This window comes from Opisthocomus hoazin, chromosome Z (genome assembly GCF_030867145.1).
Source record: "Opisthocomus hoazin isolate bOpiHoa1 chromosome Z, bOpiHoa1.hap1, whole genome shotgun sequence".
NCBI classification, from domain to species: domain Eukaryota; kingdom Metazoa; phylum Chordata; class Aves; order Opisthocomiformes; family Opisthocomidae; genus Opisthocomus; species Opisthocomus hoazin.
Genome location: NC_134454.1, coordinates 22,144,670 through 22,166,681, shown reverse-complemented (window position 1 = coordinate 22,166,681; position 22,012 = coordinate 22,144,670). Strand labels below are relative to the sequence as shown.

Genomic DNA, 22,012 nt, shown 5'->3' with positions numbered 1-22,012 from the left:
GAGACAAGATAATGGATTTAAAGAACCGCAGATCTGGTTTACTATGCCTATTGCTGTGTGAGTATTGTAGTGTTTAAGTTTAGAAGAACCTTTTGCCCCATGAACACCGACCTGAGCTGAACTGCAGTTTCTTGAATATAAGAGGAGATGTCGTCAAATATTATCAAATACTTAGCTTCTTTAATCCTCAAAGGACCAATTATAATCTCTTATTATTTTTGCAAATCTACTACCAAATCTAGAAGTGGTCCAAAATGAAAGAAGGAACCGAAAGGATTCTGTTTCTATTCACATTCCTGCCATCACTACTAAGACACAAAGAATTGGAGGGTATGGGGGGCAGAATTATTTGTGTTAAAAATCTTACATTTTTAAAGACATAGTTCAATGTTAGTGAAATGAATGTGAAGAAGTACTTTACATTTGGAATAAAACTTCAAAGGTAAAATCCCTCCATGTATAGATTTACTTGAACAGTGGCACTCATATGTTATGAATTCATTATTTTGAATAAATGGCAGAAAGTTAATGAAAACTTCTGCAGTCTAGTAATGCTCAAAGAAAAAAATGCATGTTCCTAATGATAGATTTGCTTTATCATTACATTTTCAGTAGTTCAAATTGTCATTCCTTTATTTTGTTTGGTCATTATAAGCATCTTAGTAAGCAGTTAAATATAAGCCTATTAATAATCCTGTGCAATTCTGATTTCTTGCTGAAAGTAAGAAGCACCTTCCATCATGGATAGATCCACTCAATGACATAATGTATGCAGTGTGGGGTTCTTTGAGGCAAATGTATATATAAAAATAGTCTTATCCTTCTTTATCACATGATAGATTTGATCTTGAACACTAATCAGGTATTTTGGCACCTACTACACGGTGGACATAGTTATTTAAGAATAATGCCATGGAATGATAAGATAAATTTTAAATACAGTTTCACGTAGTGAGGTGTCTTCTGAAACAGATATATTTCATCAGAACATATTAAAAGAGACTATAGTGACATTGTGTGGCAGTGTTTCTGCTACTTAAGAATCTAGATTTTTTGTTAAAGATATAATGTGCCTCTTCATCATGTTGTCATAGTGGACTACAATCTCTGCTTCAAGAACGGAATTATGATGGACTATTCTATTTTCCTCAGTGCCTACAGGATTTGAAAACTTAAGTACACAGGATTTTAAAAAATAACTGTAAAGCTGGCAAAAATATATTGGTAACTACGTATTAACTGGTTTATTTAGCTAGAGTGTGAAGTGGGTTTGTGGTGAAAGCAGTATTATCTGACAGTCTTCTCACTGAAATTAATAGAAAATCTCTCCACAGATAAAGAAGTAATTTGGTTTTCACTGGACAGCGGTGTTAGTGTCCATTATATTATGCTGATTTTTCCACTGGTTGGGAACAGGTCTGCTAAAGGGTATGATTCACAGAATGAATCATAGAATGCTTTGGGTTGGAAGGGACCTTTAGAGGTCATCTAGCCCAACCCCTCTGCAGCGAGCAGGGACATCTTCAACTACATCAGGTTGCTCAGAACGCCTTTCAAGCTGGCCTTAAATGTTTCCAGAAATGGGGCCTCCACTACCTCTCTGGGCAACCTGTTCCAGCGTTTCACCACCCTTATGGTAAAAAATTTCTTCCTTATGTCTAGTCTAAATCTACCCTCTCTTAGTTTAAAGCCATTGCTCTTTGTCCTATAGCAATAAGCCCTGCTGAAAATATTTTCCTCATCTTTCCTACAGGCCCCCTTCAGGCACCAAAAGGCTGCTATAAGGTCTCCCCACAGCCTTCTCTTCTCCAGGCTGAACAATCCCAACTCTCTCAGCCTTTCCTCATAGGAGAGGTGTTCCATCCCTCTGATCATTTTTGTGACCTTCCTCTGGACCCTCTCCAACAGCTCTATGTCCTTCTTGTGCTGGGGGCTCCAGAGCTGGACCCACGACTCCAGGTGGGGTCTCACTACAGTGGAGTAGAGGGGAAGATCACCTCCCTCGACCTGCTGGCCCCTCTTCATTCGATGCAGCCCAGGATACGGTTGGCCTTCTAGTCTGCGAGTGCACATTGGTGGCTCATGTTGAGCTTCTCATCCATCAGCACCACCAACTCCTTCTCGGCAGGGCTGCTCTCAATCCCTTTATCCCCCAGTTTGTATCAATAGTGGGGGCTGCCCCAACCCAGATGCAGGACCTTGCACTTGGCCTTGTTGAACCTCATAAGGTTCACGCAGGCCCACATCTCAGGCTTGTCCAGGTCCCTCTGGATGGCATCCCATCCTTCTGGCATGTCAGTTGCACCACTCAGCTTGGAGTCATCTGCAAACTTGATGAGGGTGCACTCGATCTTGCTGTCTATGTGATTGATGAAAATGTTAAACAGCACCGGTACCAGTACAGACCCCTGAGGGGCACCACTTGCCACTGTCCACCCATTTGGACATCAAGACATTGACCGCTATCGTCAGGCTGCAACTTTCCAACCAATTCCTTAGCCACCAAACAGTCCACCCACCAAATCCATATCTCTTCAGTTTAGAGACAAGGATGTTGTGGGGGACTGTGACAAAGGCCTCGCAGTAGGCCAGATTGATGACATCCATAGCTCTTCCCTTGCCCACTGATGTAGTCATGCCATCATAGAAAATGAGTATGTTGGTTCGGCAGGACTTTCCCTTGGTGAAGACATGCTGGCTGTCTTGAATAACCTCCCTGCCCTCCATGTGCCTTACCATAGCTTCTAGGAGGATCTGTTCCATGATCTTCCCAGGCATAGAGGTGAGGCTGACATGTCAGTAGTTCCCATGGTTTTCCTTCCCACCCTTTTTAAAAATGAGTAGGTACTAGTAGAATGGAAGGTGAAGTTTACATAGAGGTACGCAAAAAAATGGTTCACACATAATAATCTATATTTCCATATCCTCCATTTCATAAATGATTACGGAAGGATAAGGTCTGAAACTATCTACTGCTGCTTTTAAAAGAAGAGCTGACTGTTTACTGGATTTTCACTTTAGTTCTGTTGCTCATACGTAGTTTCAGAACAAGTAGGAAAAAACCTACTTGTGATTTTGTGTCAAATCAGTGAACAGCTCTGCTGAAAATTTCCAGGAAATAAAAAGCAAATTCTAGTATTGAAAAAGTTGCTTTGAAACAACTTACTAGAATTTGCATACCAAAATTTGTAAACCAGAATTTACAAACCAAAATTTGACAAAATGTACTTAACATTGAGTACAAGCACATGACATACTGTGTTTGCACAAGATACAAAGGTGGTGGAGCATGGGATGTTCAGGTCCAACTCCTTGCAGCCATACTCCATGTTTGATTTTGCTTGATTTTTTATATGAAAAGAATTTTAAGCAGCCCGTCAGAAGATACACATCTAAAAAATTACCTGTATAAAAGTATCATCAAAACACTTCAAAGTCATGTTTTTCCCCTTTATGACTGCATATAGTTGATAACCTTTTATTCATCAACTTATTTTGTATTTCCTTTCTGAATTTGCCCTCTGTTGCTACAATTCATTGAAACAATCAATCACCTCTCGGACCAAGGTGTTCAATGTACTCAGCTTGTGGCAGTGTTTAGATACAAATGATCATTTCTTGAATTCTTTCCCTACAATCTTTTTCTTACAATTCTTCATAGAGAGTAATTGTACTTTGTCAAGGATAATTAAGCTATAACAAATATGCCTTTAAAATAACACTTTCTTTGAGATTCATTTGATATTGACTTTGTCTACATGCCTTTGGTGGGTAAAAAAATCTTGCTTCCCCTACTTTCATCTGTACAAACAATGAAAACACATAGAACTGTTGAGAATTTATATATGCAGACTTGCAGCTGTTTTTATTTACTCATACTATGAAATATAATTAGAAATTAGAGCTTTTTCTCAAGGAATATGTTGCTTTTAAACAAAATGAATATTTATTCACTAATTCAGAAATAGAAAAATTCTGATTAAAGAGATTTCTTAGAAAAGTTTTTTATTTGTAATATTTGCCGATCATACTTTTTATTGCAAATCATGGTTACCTGGTTTCTCTGGTAACTCTTTGCTGTATTATAATTTTTTTTTTTTAATTAGGATGAATCTAAGACATTTCTTCACACTCTCCTCTTCCCAGTGCTGTCTTACATCATTTGTTTGTATTTTATACATCAGAGAAGCTCCTCTTTATATCAACAGGAACTGCTAAATTCTGTGTAGCATTTGAAGACTTAAAGAGATTTCTCAGTCACAAAAGGGAGGAACTGAAAATGTTTCGGTAAACTGGATAGTGTTAAATTTTGGGGTTTTACAGGAAAGTCATTTTTCAAATTGCTTTAAAATCTGTACCTGAATTAGAGATATGGCTTTTATATTTCACATAGAGACTGTCTACACGTGTGCAAGTGCCTCTATATTTGAACTACAAAGAAGCCATGAACACAAGGAATCATATTGTACTCTGATGTGGCTAATACTCCTCCTGCCTTGTAAGTGAATTTTTTGTCTTACAGAACTATTCTGAAGTAAAAGTCTGCAGCTCTGGGACAAGAAACAAATTCCAGGAAAAAAGCTAGGGGAATGAATATATTACATCCAAAGTTTTGTGTTAACTCCTTTCAACTGTGAGAAACAGAGACTACCGCAATGGAAAGAACACAGGGCACAGATAATTCATCCTTGTTAACTACCCCAGCACAATAGCAGGTAATTCATCGCAGCAGTTGATGTCATCTGAGGTTTTGGTCTTAAGTAGTGTTAATTGATGTTGAAGTGAGATCCAGCTTATTGATATGCATTTCAATTTTAGGAATATTGTCTGCTCTTTCAATGTCTGGTTTTTACTGCGTTTACTTCTCTTTTTTCGTTGTTGTTATCTTGGAGTGGGAGTTGGAAGGGAAAAATTGTTTTCCCTTCCATCATTTTACATGAGAGTGAAATGGATCCAGTTTTCACTAGTCTCGTTTATCAAGGCCAGAAGAATCCTTACTGCTCTTATAAATTAGTATTGCAAAGGAAAAACTTTCCAACAGGTTTTTCATTACTTAAAAATATATTCATAGTTTATTCCCTCCCATTCTCTTGCTAATTTATGTAAAATATCATTGTTCCCTAATACATATGCAATTTTATTATTTAAGTTATTACTAGGCACTTCATTTTCTTTAGGACCTTTCCCTCTGCCTCCTTCCACATCAGTCGATTCAAATTTGTTTGGAATGAAGGCAAATACTGATGAAAAAGTCTCATTGTGTTTCTAACTCTGAAATACAAGAGACTTAAATAGTGGTGCTTCTGTTTGTGCTCTTACCGATTGATTATTTTGCCTTTTGAAAACATAAAACCATATAGTTTGCTTTTCTGATGATCTTCCATATTATTTTACAGTGCAGGCACATGCTGCTTCTACCAGTGCAGTGTTTTGCTGACTACCAGACTGAACATGTAAATAAAATATTTGCTATTTATCCAGCTGTTGTGTCATACCATTCTTATGTATGCACTATCCACACTACCCAGCTTGTGTCAGTGTACCTTGTTCACATGGCTTGCATTTAAAATATTCTGCAAAGGAAAATTGTCCTTACAAACCTTTTGCAAATATTGGCATAACATTCAAGATTATCAGAGGAATTTTCATTGAGATAGTACAGAAAACAAAAGTAAAAAAAAGAAATAGAGTTCTAGGACTTAATTGGGAAAGCTCTGAGGAAGCAGAAAAAAGTTCCTTAGTAATGACGATGAAAAGCTGTTAAACCTAGACATCTGTCATGGTGCAAGGGCCCGGGAAAGGAGGGGGCTCCACGGGAGGGAGGGTGGCAGGACAGGGCCCCATGAACCAGGGACCATCCTGCTGCCCTCAGCCAGGGAGCAGAGCAGACTGGGGGGCAGCCAGTGACAGCCCCAACCTGGGTCATTGGGCACCTCCCTGGGGACTGGGATAGGCCAAGGCCAGTGGGGCCCATCACTGAGAATAGCCAAGCTGTGGTTTAGCTCATGATGGACATCCTGGGGCATCACTGGGGCAGGAAGTGATGGCCTTATAGGCACTAGGAACACAGAATTCCGTCCTTAAAAAATAAATAAATAAATGAACTATAACAACAAAATAGTGCAGTGTTAAGGTTCAACAGCTGGTAAGGTTTGCTTTTTGTGTGACTGTATAGTAGAAATCCATAAGGGATTTAAGTTCCAGACTGACCAAATCTGAGGTGTCAAGGTGCTTCACATACTGTCCCCTGTCCAAAGGGTGCTCCAGATGTGATCTAGAGGAATGATCCACCTGAAGCAAGCTGGTAGCGAAAACACTATCTAAGTAACTCATTTCTAGCTTAGCCACATAAACATTTTGTCCACTTGACATCCTCCTGAAAATAAATACCTGTATCCTTTTTTCAGCCAAAAAAACCCAAGATGTCTGGATGAAATCTTTACTGCAATAGGCAACGTAGACAATATAGCATTTTATTCTTGTTTAAGAAGACTGTCCATCTCTCTAAATTTCAGGTAACCACATAAAAACTGATCCATACATGTGTGGTGAGTCAGTGGCTCTAGTAATTCTGAAGTTGAAAAGGATAAAAAAGATTTCATGCATTTCCAATTGATGCCATTGAACACAAAGTCAGGATATTCAGTTGTCGCACTGGCAATCATTATAATGAGTGTAAAATCAGCTAAGTTGATTAGAAGCCCAGTGAGGGGGCTTCCCACTGTGCAAATGTATAATATTTTAATAAATCATTGCAGCCTTACCTGATCAGAGACATGTTCAACTTTTTCTTTGAAATTATACTACTGCTTGTAAAAAATTTTGAGATTGTCCAAGGTAAGCCTATAGGAGTGAGTGTTACTTTATCTTGTTAAGCCACTGAGATGAGCACAGAAGCCTACCTCTAACATACTTTAGACATCAGATGCCTTAGACAGAAGGAAGACATAGTAATTTATTTTCCAGCCATCTAAAAATGTACTAGAGAGCTCTATGATGTTTGAATGACATTTGGTTGTTAACGTGTGTTAGGTGTACTGTGACAATGCTATCAGCTCCAGAACACTGTAGGTCATAGAAGTCTTGGGTAGGTTTTAGTTTATTTTAGGCATGAGGTTCTCACCTCCCAGATGACTGGGATGATGTTGAAAAAATGTACCATTCTAATGACTGGGACATTTTATTTCCAAATACTGCCTGGAAAAGGATAAAGCAAATATAGGGAAGGTTTCATAAGTGTTTCAGGAATACACTTAAATACCTAAATTTCTCATAAACCAGGCTTCTCTCTACCCTCCCTAAATGTCACCAGGGCAAAAATACTGTGGATTTTACAGAGCCTTTTCGCAAGTGCAATTAGCTTTGGATTGACTTTGATTAAGATTTAATATTGGCTAACTATTTTCCTTTTTGGATACCTCTGTTGTTGTGGTTCACCTTTTAATGCATGATGCTTCTCAGGTAGTGAGTGTAAGATCTTTAAAAATGTAGTTTTAACATCTAAAAATTAGAGACTTGCTCCTGCATCTTTCCAAAACATTCCACTGAGACAAGTTACTTGAATCTCCTTAGGTTTAACATTTGCATAATCAAGCTCTGTTTGGGATGAGGTCCAATTTTCTCTTAAGATGACAAAGTCTAAAACCAGTTCATCCTGTTTAAAAGTCTTGAGAAAAATTGTTGTGAATTAGGGTAAAGCATAACCTTACTGTTTCTGTTACAAGGATCATAGCTCTGAAAATTTTCAAACTAGAGGTGAATTTCACAGATTTTTTTTAATGTACTTTCAAAGTTTTTTCTGTTTAAGAAGAAAAAGAATAAAAAAAAAGAAGAAAAAACACAGTTATACAGACTATTATATTCCTTCCTTAAAAGTAGCTTAACTGTCCAAAGAGTTATGAGTTCCTCAGTGTATTTGCAACCGTAAGACAAGGACTTGGAAATACCTTGAGAAATTCTCAAGCTACATACTGTGCTAGAAGTGTACATTGAAGCCATTAATTTGTCAGTTATTTGATATTTCAATAACTTTAATTTAATTTAATTCTTATCTATACTTTATTTTGCAATTTTTGTCACACTTAATCTTAGAGATCTGCCAAGTATAAACTTAATTGACCTAAATTCTCATTTCTTGGGTCATTTGTTGTTTCTGCACAACCTTGAAGACTAAAGTACAGTATGAAATAGACTAATCAAAGTGTTATTAAAAATACTCCTGAGGATTTCATGTCTTTAACTTACAGATTGCAAGTGTTGCTGTGAAGAACTGTTTGAAACATTTGATGCTTGTTAGTTTGCATGATAGAACACAGAAATGTCTGTATACGCAAAGCAAGACACAGTACTTTGTACTGAACTGATTTTAACAAGAAGTTAAATGAAGTTTCTCCAGCAGTGTAGAGTTATGAATCAAAAAAAAAAAAAAAGAAAAAACCTAGACTCTTCGGTAATCTACTTCTTTTATAAAGAAGTCTTAGTAATAAGAAGCAGACACATTATTTTTTCAAGACTTTTAGAACTTAATAAAACATCTAAAACCTGTCTAAATCATAATAAAAACCCTGTGTGTACACTGCAGCTCATTCCAGTATGCTTGTTTTTCTAGCCTTGACTTGTGCTTGGCTCCTCCAGTAACTCCACTGATTTTTAAGTTAATCTAGAGTTTCAAGATCTGGCAGAAAGTGGTTACAGAGATCTTTTCCTGAGAAGAATCCTAAACGGTTCTTCTGAATACTGAAGGGGAAATTAGTTACTTGATTTTCAAGAAGAATCCAGTAGCAAAGTGGAGTATACTTCCAGTAACCATCAAAAGGTTTAGTGTTTTAAACCTGGATTATGAAAACATCTTGTTATCCATAGTGACTAATCTTGCATCACCATTTACTAGTAGGTTTCCTACCTTTCAGAAGAACATTTTCAAACCTGAGACATTATTTCATACTTCAGCAAGTGACTTCTCATTCTGCAGAAGTTATTCTATTTTTAAATAAACTCCATGTTCCAAGAAAGTAAATGAAGAGTCTCAGCTTCACATGTTATGTTTCTTATTGTCATACAGGAATTCTTAGTAGTTTTCTGGTCTTGGTTGCTACTATACACAAAGTAAGTTACTTCTAAGGGATCCAGTAACATCCAGTTAAAGAATGATCTGAAGTATTCCAATACTGGATACTACATATAGGCTCCATTTACTTTATATTTTCGGTTGAAATACACTGTTCATAAATTAAAGCACTCCAGTAGGGTTTAAGGGAAAGAATTTTTTCTTTCATACTGTACAACCAGTTTTAAAAAGAAGTACACTTTTCTGGAAAGCCTAATATGTAGAAGTTTTTCTTTGTTAAGGTTTTACACTTTCTACCAACTCAAATCAGATCTTGAGTGACTTGTGAGCAGTCTGGCTGGAGTAAAGGTTAACAGACTTGAGTTTCTACAAACCCTGAAGTGTCTAAGAGGCAAGAGTAAGCAGTACATTCTTGAAAGTAAAAATGTGAGGCCGGTGAGAAACAGGCTGATTCAATATCTCATGAATATTAACTCCATTATCAGGACACTGCCGTATTTTTACAGAAGTCCCAGAGTTACCTTCAGGAACACATTCTACACTCTCTCATTCTGCAACACACTTGAAATTGTGCTCCCTGAGGCAGTCATGGGCCAAGACTGCATTTTTCACAAAAAACATATTAATGTTGGCATTGTTACCCTACTATGGACCTCAAATTTTGTGAGATAGATGTTTGTCTGGTAGGCTGCAGATATCATCAGTACATGTTTATGTCTATAGAGCACTGGCTCTATTTTTTAAGTTATTCTTCCCTGAAAAGATGTGAAAAAATATATCTCTGTTGGTAAACACTGTAGTAAAAAGGAAGTAGCAGTTCTGTTGAAATTAAAAGATTTTGTTTCCAACTTAAGTTATTGATGAAAGATGTGCTTGAATGTACTGGGCCTGTGTCTTGAAAAAATTAAGGATGAAAAATCACTGATTTTTAAAGTTAATTCAGGCTTTTCCACAGGGGTTTAGCTAGCAGAGAAAGTGGAAGAGAATCCACATTATTAGATATTAGATTGGCTATTAGGAAAAATGTATTTGCTGAAAGAGTTGTGAAGCACTGGAACAGGTTGTCCAGGGAAGTGTTGGAGTCACCATCTCTGAAGCTGTTCAAAAAACTTGTACATATATCACTTCAGGACATGGTTTAGCAGGCATGGTGATGATGGGTTGACAACTGGACTCTATGATCTTAGAGGTCATTTCCAACCTTAATGATTGTGATTCTGTTATTATGGAGTCGATCCCAAGGTTACTCAAAACACCAATGAGCAGATACATTTGTTAAAACAGATCAGCTATTTTTGCTAATATGCAAAAAAAGGGACATAAACATGTATAATATGATATCATTTGAAAGAATGCTGAAGAACCAGAATATCTAATTTTTCAATCTGTATGCACAGTGCTGCAGATATAGCTAGCACCCATGAATTGTCAGGTACTACGTTAAAACTTAACAACCGCAACAAAACCTGGGAAACAAACAAAAAAAGACCGAGATCTTTCCGAACAAGGTCATATACAGTGTGGTAGTGAGCCTAAGAAGTACAAAATCAGTTATTGCTCAGGTGTCATATCTCATTCATTCTCTTTTCACCCAGCATTGTAGAGCTCACTGCTATAGGTCCCGTATGCTGTGTGTCTATCATAACAGCACAGCTGATACTGTAACAGCACTGTTGAAATTGCTTTTCTATTTATTGTTGTAGTTTACTTTTGATCCCTAATGAAAGAGGCACATTTAGTGTTCTCTTGTGTTAGAGATGTTAAACCAAAACATTGTGCTTTAATTGCACAGGAGTGGTTACTGTTCAAGCTGAAAGTAAAATGATTCTCCTTATCAAGGCCAAATTCTTTGTGGGAAGGTTTTTCATAAATAATTGAAGTACAAACAATTGTAATAGCAACCAGTGGGAATTAGGGGACATGGGCTTACAAACACAGCAATATGTTTTGCAGAGCTAGACAAACCTACGAGTCAGGTTGCGGAGTAAGATGGCAAAATGTTTTCTCTTTACCTGTAGGCTTTTTTTTAATGTCACCTATTTTTGATGTCTCCTCTCAAATTATATTTTCATGACCAGAATTTTGAGAGTTTATTTGAAACAACTTTTCATTGTATCAGGAATTAGAAAAGTTAACTATACATTTTCAATACTCATTGACGTTGGTAAAAAATATATCTTGCTATTGTTAGGTTAGAATAGGGTTAAATGAACAGCCAATCCCTGACTGGTTGATGCTTTTATATCTTTGACTTCAATGGAGATAGATGGAAGTATTTAAAAAGACAGAATAAAAAATCTTGAATTAAGTGATCACAATTCGCTTCAGATCTTTTTTAGAAATGTAGTAATAGACCACTCATGGGCTTTAAAATTGCGGAAGAAGAACCTCTTCATTTTGGCAAGATTGTTTTAGATGTTCAAGACTTCTTTTTTCAGAAAAAAGGGCTTACAAAGTGTTACATACATGCTTCTCTGAGTTCTATATCTGCTTATTTATGGGGCTTCTTTGAAGTAGTAGGAGTAATAACAATTAAGGAAAACAAACAAAGCTTTTCTATAAGCTATTTTAATATTATTGACATATAATGTGATACTGTAGATAAGAATGTATTTGATAAATAAATTTAAAAATCTAAATGAAGGAAAGGAGGAGTGGGTGGCAGGTGGCAGAAAAAGTTTTTCTTATTCTGATGGCAACTGAGAATGATTTATCCAGTCATAGAAACAGAAAAAACATCTGTTTCCCTAAAACAAGGAAATTATCATGCTCAATTACACACATAGTTTGTCTGTACCTGTGTACTTCTCTGACAGCAGATGCGTACAAATAGATTTTAAAACACTAAAATTCTATTGATGGATTTTATGCAGTAAAATAATGTTATGGGGCTTTTTTCCATTGTAATTCCTGACAAGGAATTAATTTCTGTTTTAAATATATGCTTGAGATGCTCTTAAACTTTGGTAGAATTTTTTTTTTCTACAGTACTAAGTTTATATGTGTATACTTTACCTGGTTCTTTATTGTCTCCCAGCCTTTAATCCAAGAATAACTTCATTTCTATGTCAACTTTTGAGCCAAATAACTGGCCAAGTGGTTTACAAATGGTGGTTGGTCATTCAGAGCGTATCAGATACAACTATCAATATAATTATGCCTGGGAATATGTTTCCAGTGACATTTAGGGGCAGGATATTGGAATTTAATATTGTACTCAATATCTTGACATGGGCAAAAGGGAACTGTATAGATAGAAACAAGACTATGTTCAAGACTATGTTGAAACTATGAATGTTTCAACAGCACATTACTATGCAAAAATATCTAAGTAAAACAGAAAAAATCTCATTAATAACAGTTAACATGATCATACAGAAACTTCACACTTTCTGCCCCTTGACTCTGGTGTTGAGCTCACCTTTTCAACAATTCTCCAAGTCCTAAGGCTAACAGTTCAGATTTCTTGTTGAAGGGTAGGGGAGGAAGGATAGGGTGACAAGAGGTTTCTGTCTCTTGAGGTCTTCACTGAGAGAACTATAATGTATATTCTGGGGACTCGTCTCAGACCCAGATATACCGAAATTTATTTCTTTGCATTGCTATGTCACAGCCTGCTTCCTTCTCATTGCTTGCCAGCTGAAGCCTGGAAGATGTACAGTGACCTCCTCTCATGTTTGGGAGTTGCTGGTCTCAATGGGCCTCCCTGGGAGACTCAGGTCTTGTCCAGATACAGCACTTACAGAGCTGCATCTCCAACATGTTTGGAACTGGCCACCAGATGCTTGTCAAGGCAAAACAAGAGAGCAGCCAAGGCCAGCCCAGGCAGGTCCTGAGACCCTGCACAGCCAGGCCAGTAAAAAACCTAAGGCTTTTTACCAGTGATGTTAATGACATGTGTCTTGTGATACACGAAACAATCATTAATTGATTGCTCTTTGATGCTACTGCAAACACTTTGGCAATCTCAGCTGTCATGTGGTTCAGAAAATGACGTGTAAGCAGAGGCAGAATGAGCTACTAGTTCTGAAGGGGGGATTTTGGAAGTTTTTATTATGACTTTCATTCCTATTTTATCTTGTATGCCTAAAGTTCTGTTTGTAAATGGAACACAGATACTTTCCATTCTTTCCTTTTACTGTTACATTCTACATGTCTGGCACTGGAAGCCAGGTGAATGAAAAGGTACAGTCACCAAGTCAGTAATTCTTATTTGAATCATTGGATTCACGTCCCTTGTATGCAGTAGGAAAACCTTTTGCTGCACTTTTTCTGCTTTGACTAAATTTCTGATATTCCAGCCTGAGAAGGCTGGAATCATCAAAAGAGAAAACTCACTGCTGACTTCCAGCTAACGTTTTCCCTGAACTAGTATATATTTGCATAGAAAGAGATATCTTATCTATACTGCACTTCTTTAAGTTCATCTATCATTATTCTTTTATGTCTAGATGAGTACTTTGTGAAGAAAGATCTACATACATTAAAAAAACCATAAACTTTTGATCTACTAGGAGAACAAACCTAAGAAGAGCCCCTCCAAGGACGTTTACTGAAGCAGCTTTGCAAAGTTGAAACAATAGGTAATTTATTCAAGTGACAGGTATTGAAGATTTGGGATTACATTTTTTAAATGCACTGTCTACAAAAGTTGAGCTCAAGGTGATTGTTTAGCACTTTAGTTAACAATGTGCTCCCGGGGATACGTCTGACACAGTCAGATGCGCGACTCTTCTTCGGGGGTGAAGAGAGGTTCAGGCCCCTCAACCCATCCATCAGGTAAGGTTTTCACTTGGTTCCTCCTCCCATATAGGGTTTTTAAGGGCGAATTTTATATGTTTGAAAATCTTTTGACTAGATGGGACTAAGTCACTTACTATGTGTCCATTGACTCTTAGCATGGAATGTTGTGTCCCAAACAGGACTTGGCAGTTACACGCCTTCGGAGTGGGCTTCTTGGTATGCGCTTCCAGGGGCCATCTGTTTAAGCAACTTCTGTCTGTGTGGCCTCCTTCACCTCCTGGAGATTACTCAGTTTACAATGATGGGCTGTCCCCCTTTCCTTCTGTCTTATAAGAGAAGTCAATTTCTTTCTTTGATAACTCCTCGGTTCTTGGCACCTGAGACCGAGCATGTCATTGGCACATCCCGCAAGGCCATCGACCCACACCTCAGTAAAAGGAAAATTAAATTCTACCATATACGAAAAACATGTTGGGTACACACCAGTATTGGTGTGTGGGGGTCCAAAACTAGGCAGCATCCCTACACTGTAGAATCACCTGCACTCAGACTGATGCCTCCCTAATTGGCCTTAGTTTGCCCTAGTTGCTGGCTAGGTGTACAGTTGGCCTCTGCTCAGGCCATTGTCCACCAGGGCCCATGGCCACGTCCCAGAGCTGCTTCCTGGTCCCAGCATCCCAAATCTGCACCCCTACAGGGCTCTGGCTTCCTGGTACAGAATGTGGCCTCATCCTTACTGAATTTCGTGGGGTCCTGTTGGCTCTTTTTCCCCACAAAGACAGCCCTTGTGCTATTCAGTGCACATCTCTGTCAAGAGGCTGTTTTATTTACATTTTCTCCTTTCTTGGGTTGGACTCTGCCTCTTCTGTTTTGCTAAAGCAACTTACTGGTTTCTTTTTGGTCTAAAACTTCATTGCAAGAGTATTCCTGTAGTGGACATTTTAATGTGAGTAAAGATAAAAGGCTGACCCAGTGTGCTTCTTCCTTATTTGTTTATGCAGGTAAGTACCTATCCACTACAGAGGTCCCATCGCAATGATGTAATAACAAATTAGATGGTTATTTTCTGATATATTTCTCTAAATTGAAAGGGTTTTCCTTTTTCTCTCTTTCTACAATCTGGAACTGAAAACCACTTGAAGCCTGTAAATACCTAGAATACGCCCTCCCTCCTCCAGCATATGATTGTGTTCTGCTGCCAGAAGAGAAAATATGGAGCTAATATAGCTATCAATACTTTCTAATAAACGATATTCAAGAAACAGACTTTCCAAAGGGCAGATAAAAACTAGACCACAGTAATAATCATAGCACTTAAGGCCTGTTCAATTTTTTATTATTGCTTTTACTTTGTACCCGCTGTGTTCATACTGTGCTGTTTTGAGAACACATTAGCTCCAAGCGCTGTTACAACCCACAGTCAGGTTAACAATACTTTCCAGCTATCAGCAATCATCAATGCTCAGCAGACAGTGTTAATAATCTACAGTTAATGAGTAACAGATGAAAACTTGTCTGTGGCTGGAAAACCTACAGATTTCTTTGCTGCATATGTTTAATGAAAATTATCGGTCTCCAGTTTTAACTGTCTGTGCATACATATTTTTGCTCCGATTTACAAAATGAACAGAATTTTGAGGTTAGCTTTCCATTTGTGTAAGATTAGTCTTGAATTTTTCTACCCAACCCACCTGCAGGCAGCTGCCCCTAAGAAGCGATGTGTATTCTGTAGTTGTTCGTACAAGCTGTTGTGACTCTGACAACCACGAAATTACCCACTACAAATTAGCTAGTTTAGCCCGTTTGCTCCCCTTAGTCAAAGAAGGTTTGTTTCTTTTTCTAGCTCTGTGATTGCAGACCAAAGACCTAGAGAACAACAGGTAAGTTACTGATTTTATTTTCTTATTCTACTGATCAGCACATATTTCCAATAAGAGAAGAAAACACCAATTGAATTTTTTAACTTTTGGATTAGATATTCTCACCATTTAATGCAGTTCTGAGAAGGCAAACAGGAATGTTGCAAAGTTCACAAAGTGACAGTGCTCTGGTATAAGATTTTAAATAACTTTAAAGCTGGTGTACGAGATCATGAATTAGACATAGAAGGATGTAATTTCATGAGTACTATTAAACCAAGGGCAAGTGTGACTTGCTAATACAAATTTTTAGTTTGAACATTGTATTTTTTTCTTTTTTTTTTCCTGTGATAGTTCTTACACTGAGAACTTTGTTTTCACAAAAAAGAAGAAACTGTGTACATGGAAGTAAGAGTATGTTGTTAGTTACATTATCTTTTCAACAGCATAATAGCATCCAAAATTATTGCAGTAAAACATAAAAATCTCTTTAATAACAGCTAACACTGTCATACAGAAACATCACTCTTTCCACTCTTTGACTCTGTGTTTGGCTCACCTTTCCAATGACTCTTCAGGTCCTAAGGCTAACAGTTCAGATTTTCTCAGGAAGAAGAGGGGTGCAGTGGTAAGGTGACAAGTTGCCTTCCTCCTGTTAAAGCAAGCTAAAACAAGATAGGGGCCACAACCAGTCCAGCCAGGACCTGAGACCCTACACTACCAAACCAATACAAAGCCTGTGGTCTCTTACTAGTAACAGGATAAAACCATACTCAACACAGCATAAAGTGATTGTTTAGGGGTTTTGTTTGTTTTTTTGTTTTTCCAACCTTTTTTTTCCTGTGCTGCTTTTTAAATTCAGATCCTTTTATAATGGTGTTGTTACGCCTGTATTAGCATACCTAGACAAAAGAAAAATAACTTCTGAATTATTTTCTTCTGTTTTGTCCACATGTGAAATATTGTTAATATAGCCTTAAAAAAAAAAAAAAAAAAAGAGAGATTGAAAAAAAAACAGATAGTGCCAATTCTGGGAGATAGGAGAAACCAAGTTTTCAGTGTATTTGTGAACATGTTTGGATTTCTTTTACTAAAACAAATTCAAATGAGTATTCTTTTAAGGCAACATTCAGTGGCACTAGGGGTGTTAAAAACTGGACAGATTTATTTCATCTTAAATTTTTGTAAGATTATTGAGCAAGTCTGGCAGTAGCTGAACATCCTCTGCATGTGGCTAGTAATGGCAATGTTAGAAAATCATTGCCTAATATTTTTAAGTGCTGCACAGATATATTGTTCCATTTCACAGCTCTTTCAATGTAAGCTGAAATGATCTCAGATACTTGCTCAGCCTTGCAATGCTCCCCTTAGCACAAGTTATAATCACAATATTGTCATTTCATTTTATGATAGTTCTCTAGGAAAAAGGCACAAACATACCAAAATACCTTAGACGCCTAGCTCATGTCTCAGCTAAATATTTTCTTCTGTATTTGCCAGTGTGTACGCCCAAAGTATAATATGTGGGTTTGAATTTAGCTATAAGTAGTAAAGCAGACACTAGCTCTGTAATGGCAAATTGTGCGGACTCCTCAGATGTAAGAGCTGTTATTGATAACCACAGCAGCAAGGAAGAATTTTTGATGCTTAAGCCTACAGCTCTCTTATGACCTGATCCTAATGTTATTCACATTAGTACAAATATTTCCCTTGATTATTTACATGGATTTTGTATCAAACACCCCAAGAACCAGTTTCAATTAGGCAATGAAAATAGATGATATCCCTATTGATGCTGCTACAAAGGTTGCCTAAGAAAAAGAAAAAACCTGCTGCTATAAGACAAGTGGTAATAGAGCGTTAAAACACCAGCATAAATTTTGCAGCTAACAAGGACTCAAAGTATTGAGAAGAAAAAAAAAAAAGCTAAAATTATTATCAAAGACATCTTTTTTGAAGCAGTTGAAGTAGTAAATTGTATTTAGCAGTCTTTCAAAATCTGTCTCTCCTGAAATTTAAAGCTGTTAAGTTCTCATAATGGTCAAACGTTACAGTCACAATCTTGTATAACTTGGCTTGCTTGTAGTTCTCGGGGTTTTGTTTTCATAGTTGTTTTAGTTTCTGTTGTTGAGGGGGTTTTTTTCCCCCTATTTGGTAATTGTGCCAAACAAATAATGTAATGAAGCATGGTGAATGGACATAGACAACATGATCTTTAAATGGCTTGCTAATGAATTTTCACATGGTAGCTGTTGGTTTTCCGAAAATACACTGAAGGCTGCATTACAACCAGTAGAGGCAGAGGTCACTAAAATGTCTATCTCTGAATACAGACTATCCTGTATTTCACACCCACTCTCTTCCTCCACCTCCCATAAGCCAACCAAATAAAGCTGCTTGACAAAACTGCATACTTTCTTGGCTTATCTTAGAGTGTATTATCTATCTCTTCCCGTCTCTGCCTCTCTTGTCTACAGTTTATAACCACTGAAGATGAATGGATTGTATTGGAAAAGTGAAAAAATGCAGCATAAGGGCTGAAAACTGTCATTTGAATGAGCTGTTTACTCTTGGATATCAATTCTTTCTAGAATAAAGAACTACCCTGCTCTCTCCTGTAAAATGTTGCGTATTATAAAAAGTAAACCGTACTTTAACTGTACTGTTAAAATAACTTTTTCCAAAAATTACTTGCTTTGCATCCTCAAATTAAAAGAACTAGTGTTTGAACAGTGCTAGGTCTGCTTTAGTGTCTTCATGTATCTGTATACATCTATCAAAACTGAGTTTCAGATGATATCTGCTAATCAGCTGTGTATAGTTAGAAAAGCACCATCTAAAAATGATCAAAAGAGAGAAAACATCACTAAGCCTTCCTGTTTGCCCCACCAATCATTTCTCTGTGGTTAGTTTTTTGGAGGCAGATGTGTCCATTGAATTTGAGAACAATGTTTAATGTTTTCCTTGACTTCGAATGACAAGTACAGTGCTTACTAAGAGTCTTACACAAGATCTTTCCATATCTAGCAGCAGGCTCTGGGAATAACACGAAAGATTTGTAATACCAGAGGCAGAAGGCACTGCCTGCCAACATTTAATTTTACTGCCCTGACCTTTGCTAACCACACTACTTACAGTTTTGCCTTTTTCTGTCGTCTCTACTGCCTGTTCTAATATCCTTGGGTATAGACATCATACAGTCTCCTACTCAGTTGGGCCTTGACATCATGCAAATGTTAATCATAATTTGCTAAAAAGACCAGAATCTCACAGTAACTGAAGAAGTCTAAGAAGAGTTGCTTAATATTATACACATTCTAAAGCATAAAGTTAGTTAGTTCTCTGAGAGACTTTGCCACAAACCAGACTGAATGAGAAAACATCTGTCTCCTGTGAGTCTACCAGTTTTGCCCTGCTCACCCAAACTACTAATTTGTGCCATTCTGATGGTGTCATCCTTTCCTCTTTAACCTTGCTGTATTAAATTTTTAACTTACCTTTGCTTTCTGGAATCTGATCTTGCTAAGAGAATTAGAACTGTACTCTCGTGACATTTCTCCTTCTTTTGTTTTCTGTTAGTTCTGATTATCTAGTAACCCACTTCAGCCAATTCTTCCTCTTCTTAGTCTACACTTCATCAAAATATGCTTCAGTGGTGTGCAGAAAAGGAGGTGGAAAAACTTCTGAGTTTGGAAACTGCTCACTTATTTCATTCAAATCCATATTATAAATAAGTAGCTCCTGTTGCGCACACCAGCTGCCAGATGTTAATAAATGTAGCACATTAATTTGCTTACCCTGTATCGGGAGAATGCTTGCTGTCTGAAACAATATGCATCCTAAAAGAACACTCTATGTCTGAAACAGGAGTACTAGCTAGCAAGGACTCATGAAGACCTGTTGCAACCATAATAGTAAAAGTATCAAGAAGCAGGCTTTACTACTACCCAGTGGCACAGTAACACTTGTGTTGTCACTACTAGCAGCAGGCTATAACGTTAGCTGTGCCTTGTGCTAATATTGCAGGTACCCAGTCCTGCCCTGTCAGGCTTGTTATCGACTTACGAGAACAAGCTAGGTGAATGAGAACTTGAAGTGACATTACAGGCAATATCATTGATATTACAGGCTTGATGAGTGGGCCCAATAGGATCTTATGAAGTTCAACAAGGCCAACTGCAAGATACAACACTTGGATCGGGGCAGTACCCAATATCAGTACAGAGAGCAGCCCTGCAGAAAAGGACGTAGGAATACCACCAGATCAAAAACTGAACATGAGTCAGAAATGTGCACTTGCCACCCAGAAAGCCAGCTGTATCCTAGGCTGCATCAAAAGCAGCATGGCCAGCAGATCGAAGGAGACAATTCTGCTCCTCTACTCCACTCTTGTGAGATGCCACTTGGAGTACTGGGTCTAGCACTGAAGTTATCGGTACAAGCAAGACATAGACCTGTCAGAGTGAGTCTAGAGCAGGGCCACAAAAATGATCAGAGGGATGGAACACCTTCTGATGAGGAGAGGCTGAGAGAGTTGATGTTGTTCAACCTGGAGAAAGGAAAGCTCTGAGGACACCTTCTTGCAGTGTTTCAGTACTTAAAGGGGGCCTGTAAAATAGAGAGACAGTTTTCATCAGGACCTGTAGGGACAAGACAAAGGGTAATATTTTAAACTGAAAGATGGGAGATATAATTTGGACCTTAAGATGAAAGTTTTTTATGACGATAAGGGTGGTGAGACATTGGAACCATTGGTTGTAGAAGTTGTGGATACTCCACGAATGGAAGTGTTCAAGGTCAGGTGAAACTGGGACTTTGAGCATGCTAGTGAAAGATGTCCCTGGGCATGGCAGGGGGGTTGAACTAAATAGTCTTTAAAGACCCCTTCCTACCCAAACCATCCTTCAGTTCCGTGATATACAGTTTAAATGGAAGATAGTAACAAAGACCTTGAAAACACAGGCACATTTTGAAAATTGTTGATCACAAATAATCCACTGATGACTAAGTACAGATCACTGAAAAAACAGAGTCACAGAAGCAGAAAAAAACAGAGCCACAGAAGCAGTAAAAAAAAGAATTTTTTTTCTCTAAGAAAACAATCAGCAGCAAAGTGAGGAATAAGAGCAGAAAAGCAGGAGGAGAAGACATCTGCTGCAGCCTTGGAAAGTAACACCACTTGTACATCCTGCAGCATATGGTAGCCTCAGCCTTAACAAAAGTGACCATCAGTGACCACATCAGTAAACCATATGATCTCAGTTACATAGTGCTGTGCACTAGCTGATGTAGAATAAGATCGTTAAAGACTCGTTGCTGCAGTGATCATGATTGGTAGTGTGTAAGGACAAATTATTAGTACCAAGTATGCTGTTAATGTGATAGTCCAGTAAAGTTTAGTTTTAAAGCTTAACACCGGCCTGATTTAACAGTCTTCCAAATACTCCCACCACAGTGATATTGGATTTCCTCACTTTTATACAAAAGTATATATTTTTATATATATAGTGATACGCACATATATTTAGGAGTAACAACAAGCATTTTGAAACAGTAGTCTGGACTCCTCCTACCCTCTGGGACTCTTTATCATGCAGTGGAAAATGTTACTTTTCTTTACAGAAAACTTTCTTCTGTTAGAAGCAAATAAGTCTGGTGTATGATATGTAACATGCAGAAATCTAGAGCAATGGTTTGTATGAAAACGCAAGGGGACAGTGAAACAAAAATGGACAGAGGCATCAGTTTTCAAAGTAATGCAACTACTAGCTCTTGGAAGAAATTCTGAAGTCTGACACTAGCATTTTGTTTCTTTGCTCACAGTTATTCTACACTGTAGCAAAGGATTATGATTTGGAAGAAAAAGAGACATTTGTGCAGTAGATGATTATTGTCATTCACTGAGAACTTAAAGTCAGAGAACAGAGGATGTGTAAGCAAGGTTATTGGCTTCACTCATGGCTAAAGGATAGATGAAGTGTCACTAGGGTGTGCTGGGCAGAATCTTGGTTTAGAGATAGGAAAGCGAGTCCTCCTTCCTCATCTCGTATTAATGAGTCCACATGTAAACTGCAGGAAATGAAGTCCCATTTGTAACTCTTTTCCAGAATTCATGTTGCTTAAGACTGAAATTTTAAGAAGGTGATGATCCTTTTATTGCAAGAAAATGGAAATTGTCTTGGCTATTGCAAGAAAACAGTAAGAATATTTCTTCCGCAATGATAGAAGATATTTTTAGGTGACTATCTGCACAGCTTAACAACCTAAGTAAGAATTTGTTAATGCCTTCTTCCGATGACAGGTAGTAATGCAGAACAGAAAATTGTGTTCCCTGTATACTAGT

General features: G+C 37.6%; 1 protein-coding gene across 17 annotated transcripts in view; it reads right to left on the bottom strand.

Moving 5' to 3' along the window:
- Positions 1-22,012, bottom strand: part of LOC142358961 (uncharacterized) — a 140,896-nt gene that overhangs the window by 55,816 nt on the left and 63,068 nt on the right. For all 17 annotated transcript variants that reach the window (XR_012761995.1, XR_012762001.1, XR_012762002.1 and 14 more), the window contains one exon: positions 16,229-16,321. Coding sequence is in view for 1 of the 17 variants with exons in the window: in XM_075411843.1 (XP_075267958.1) it covers positions 16,229-16,321 (93 nt within the window). In the remaining 16 variants the exon portion in view is untranslated. The remainder of the gene's footprint in view (positions 1-16,228; positions 16,322-22,012) is intronic.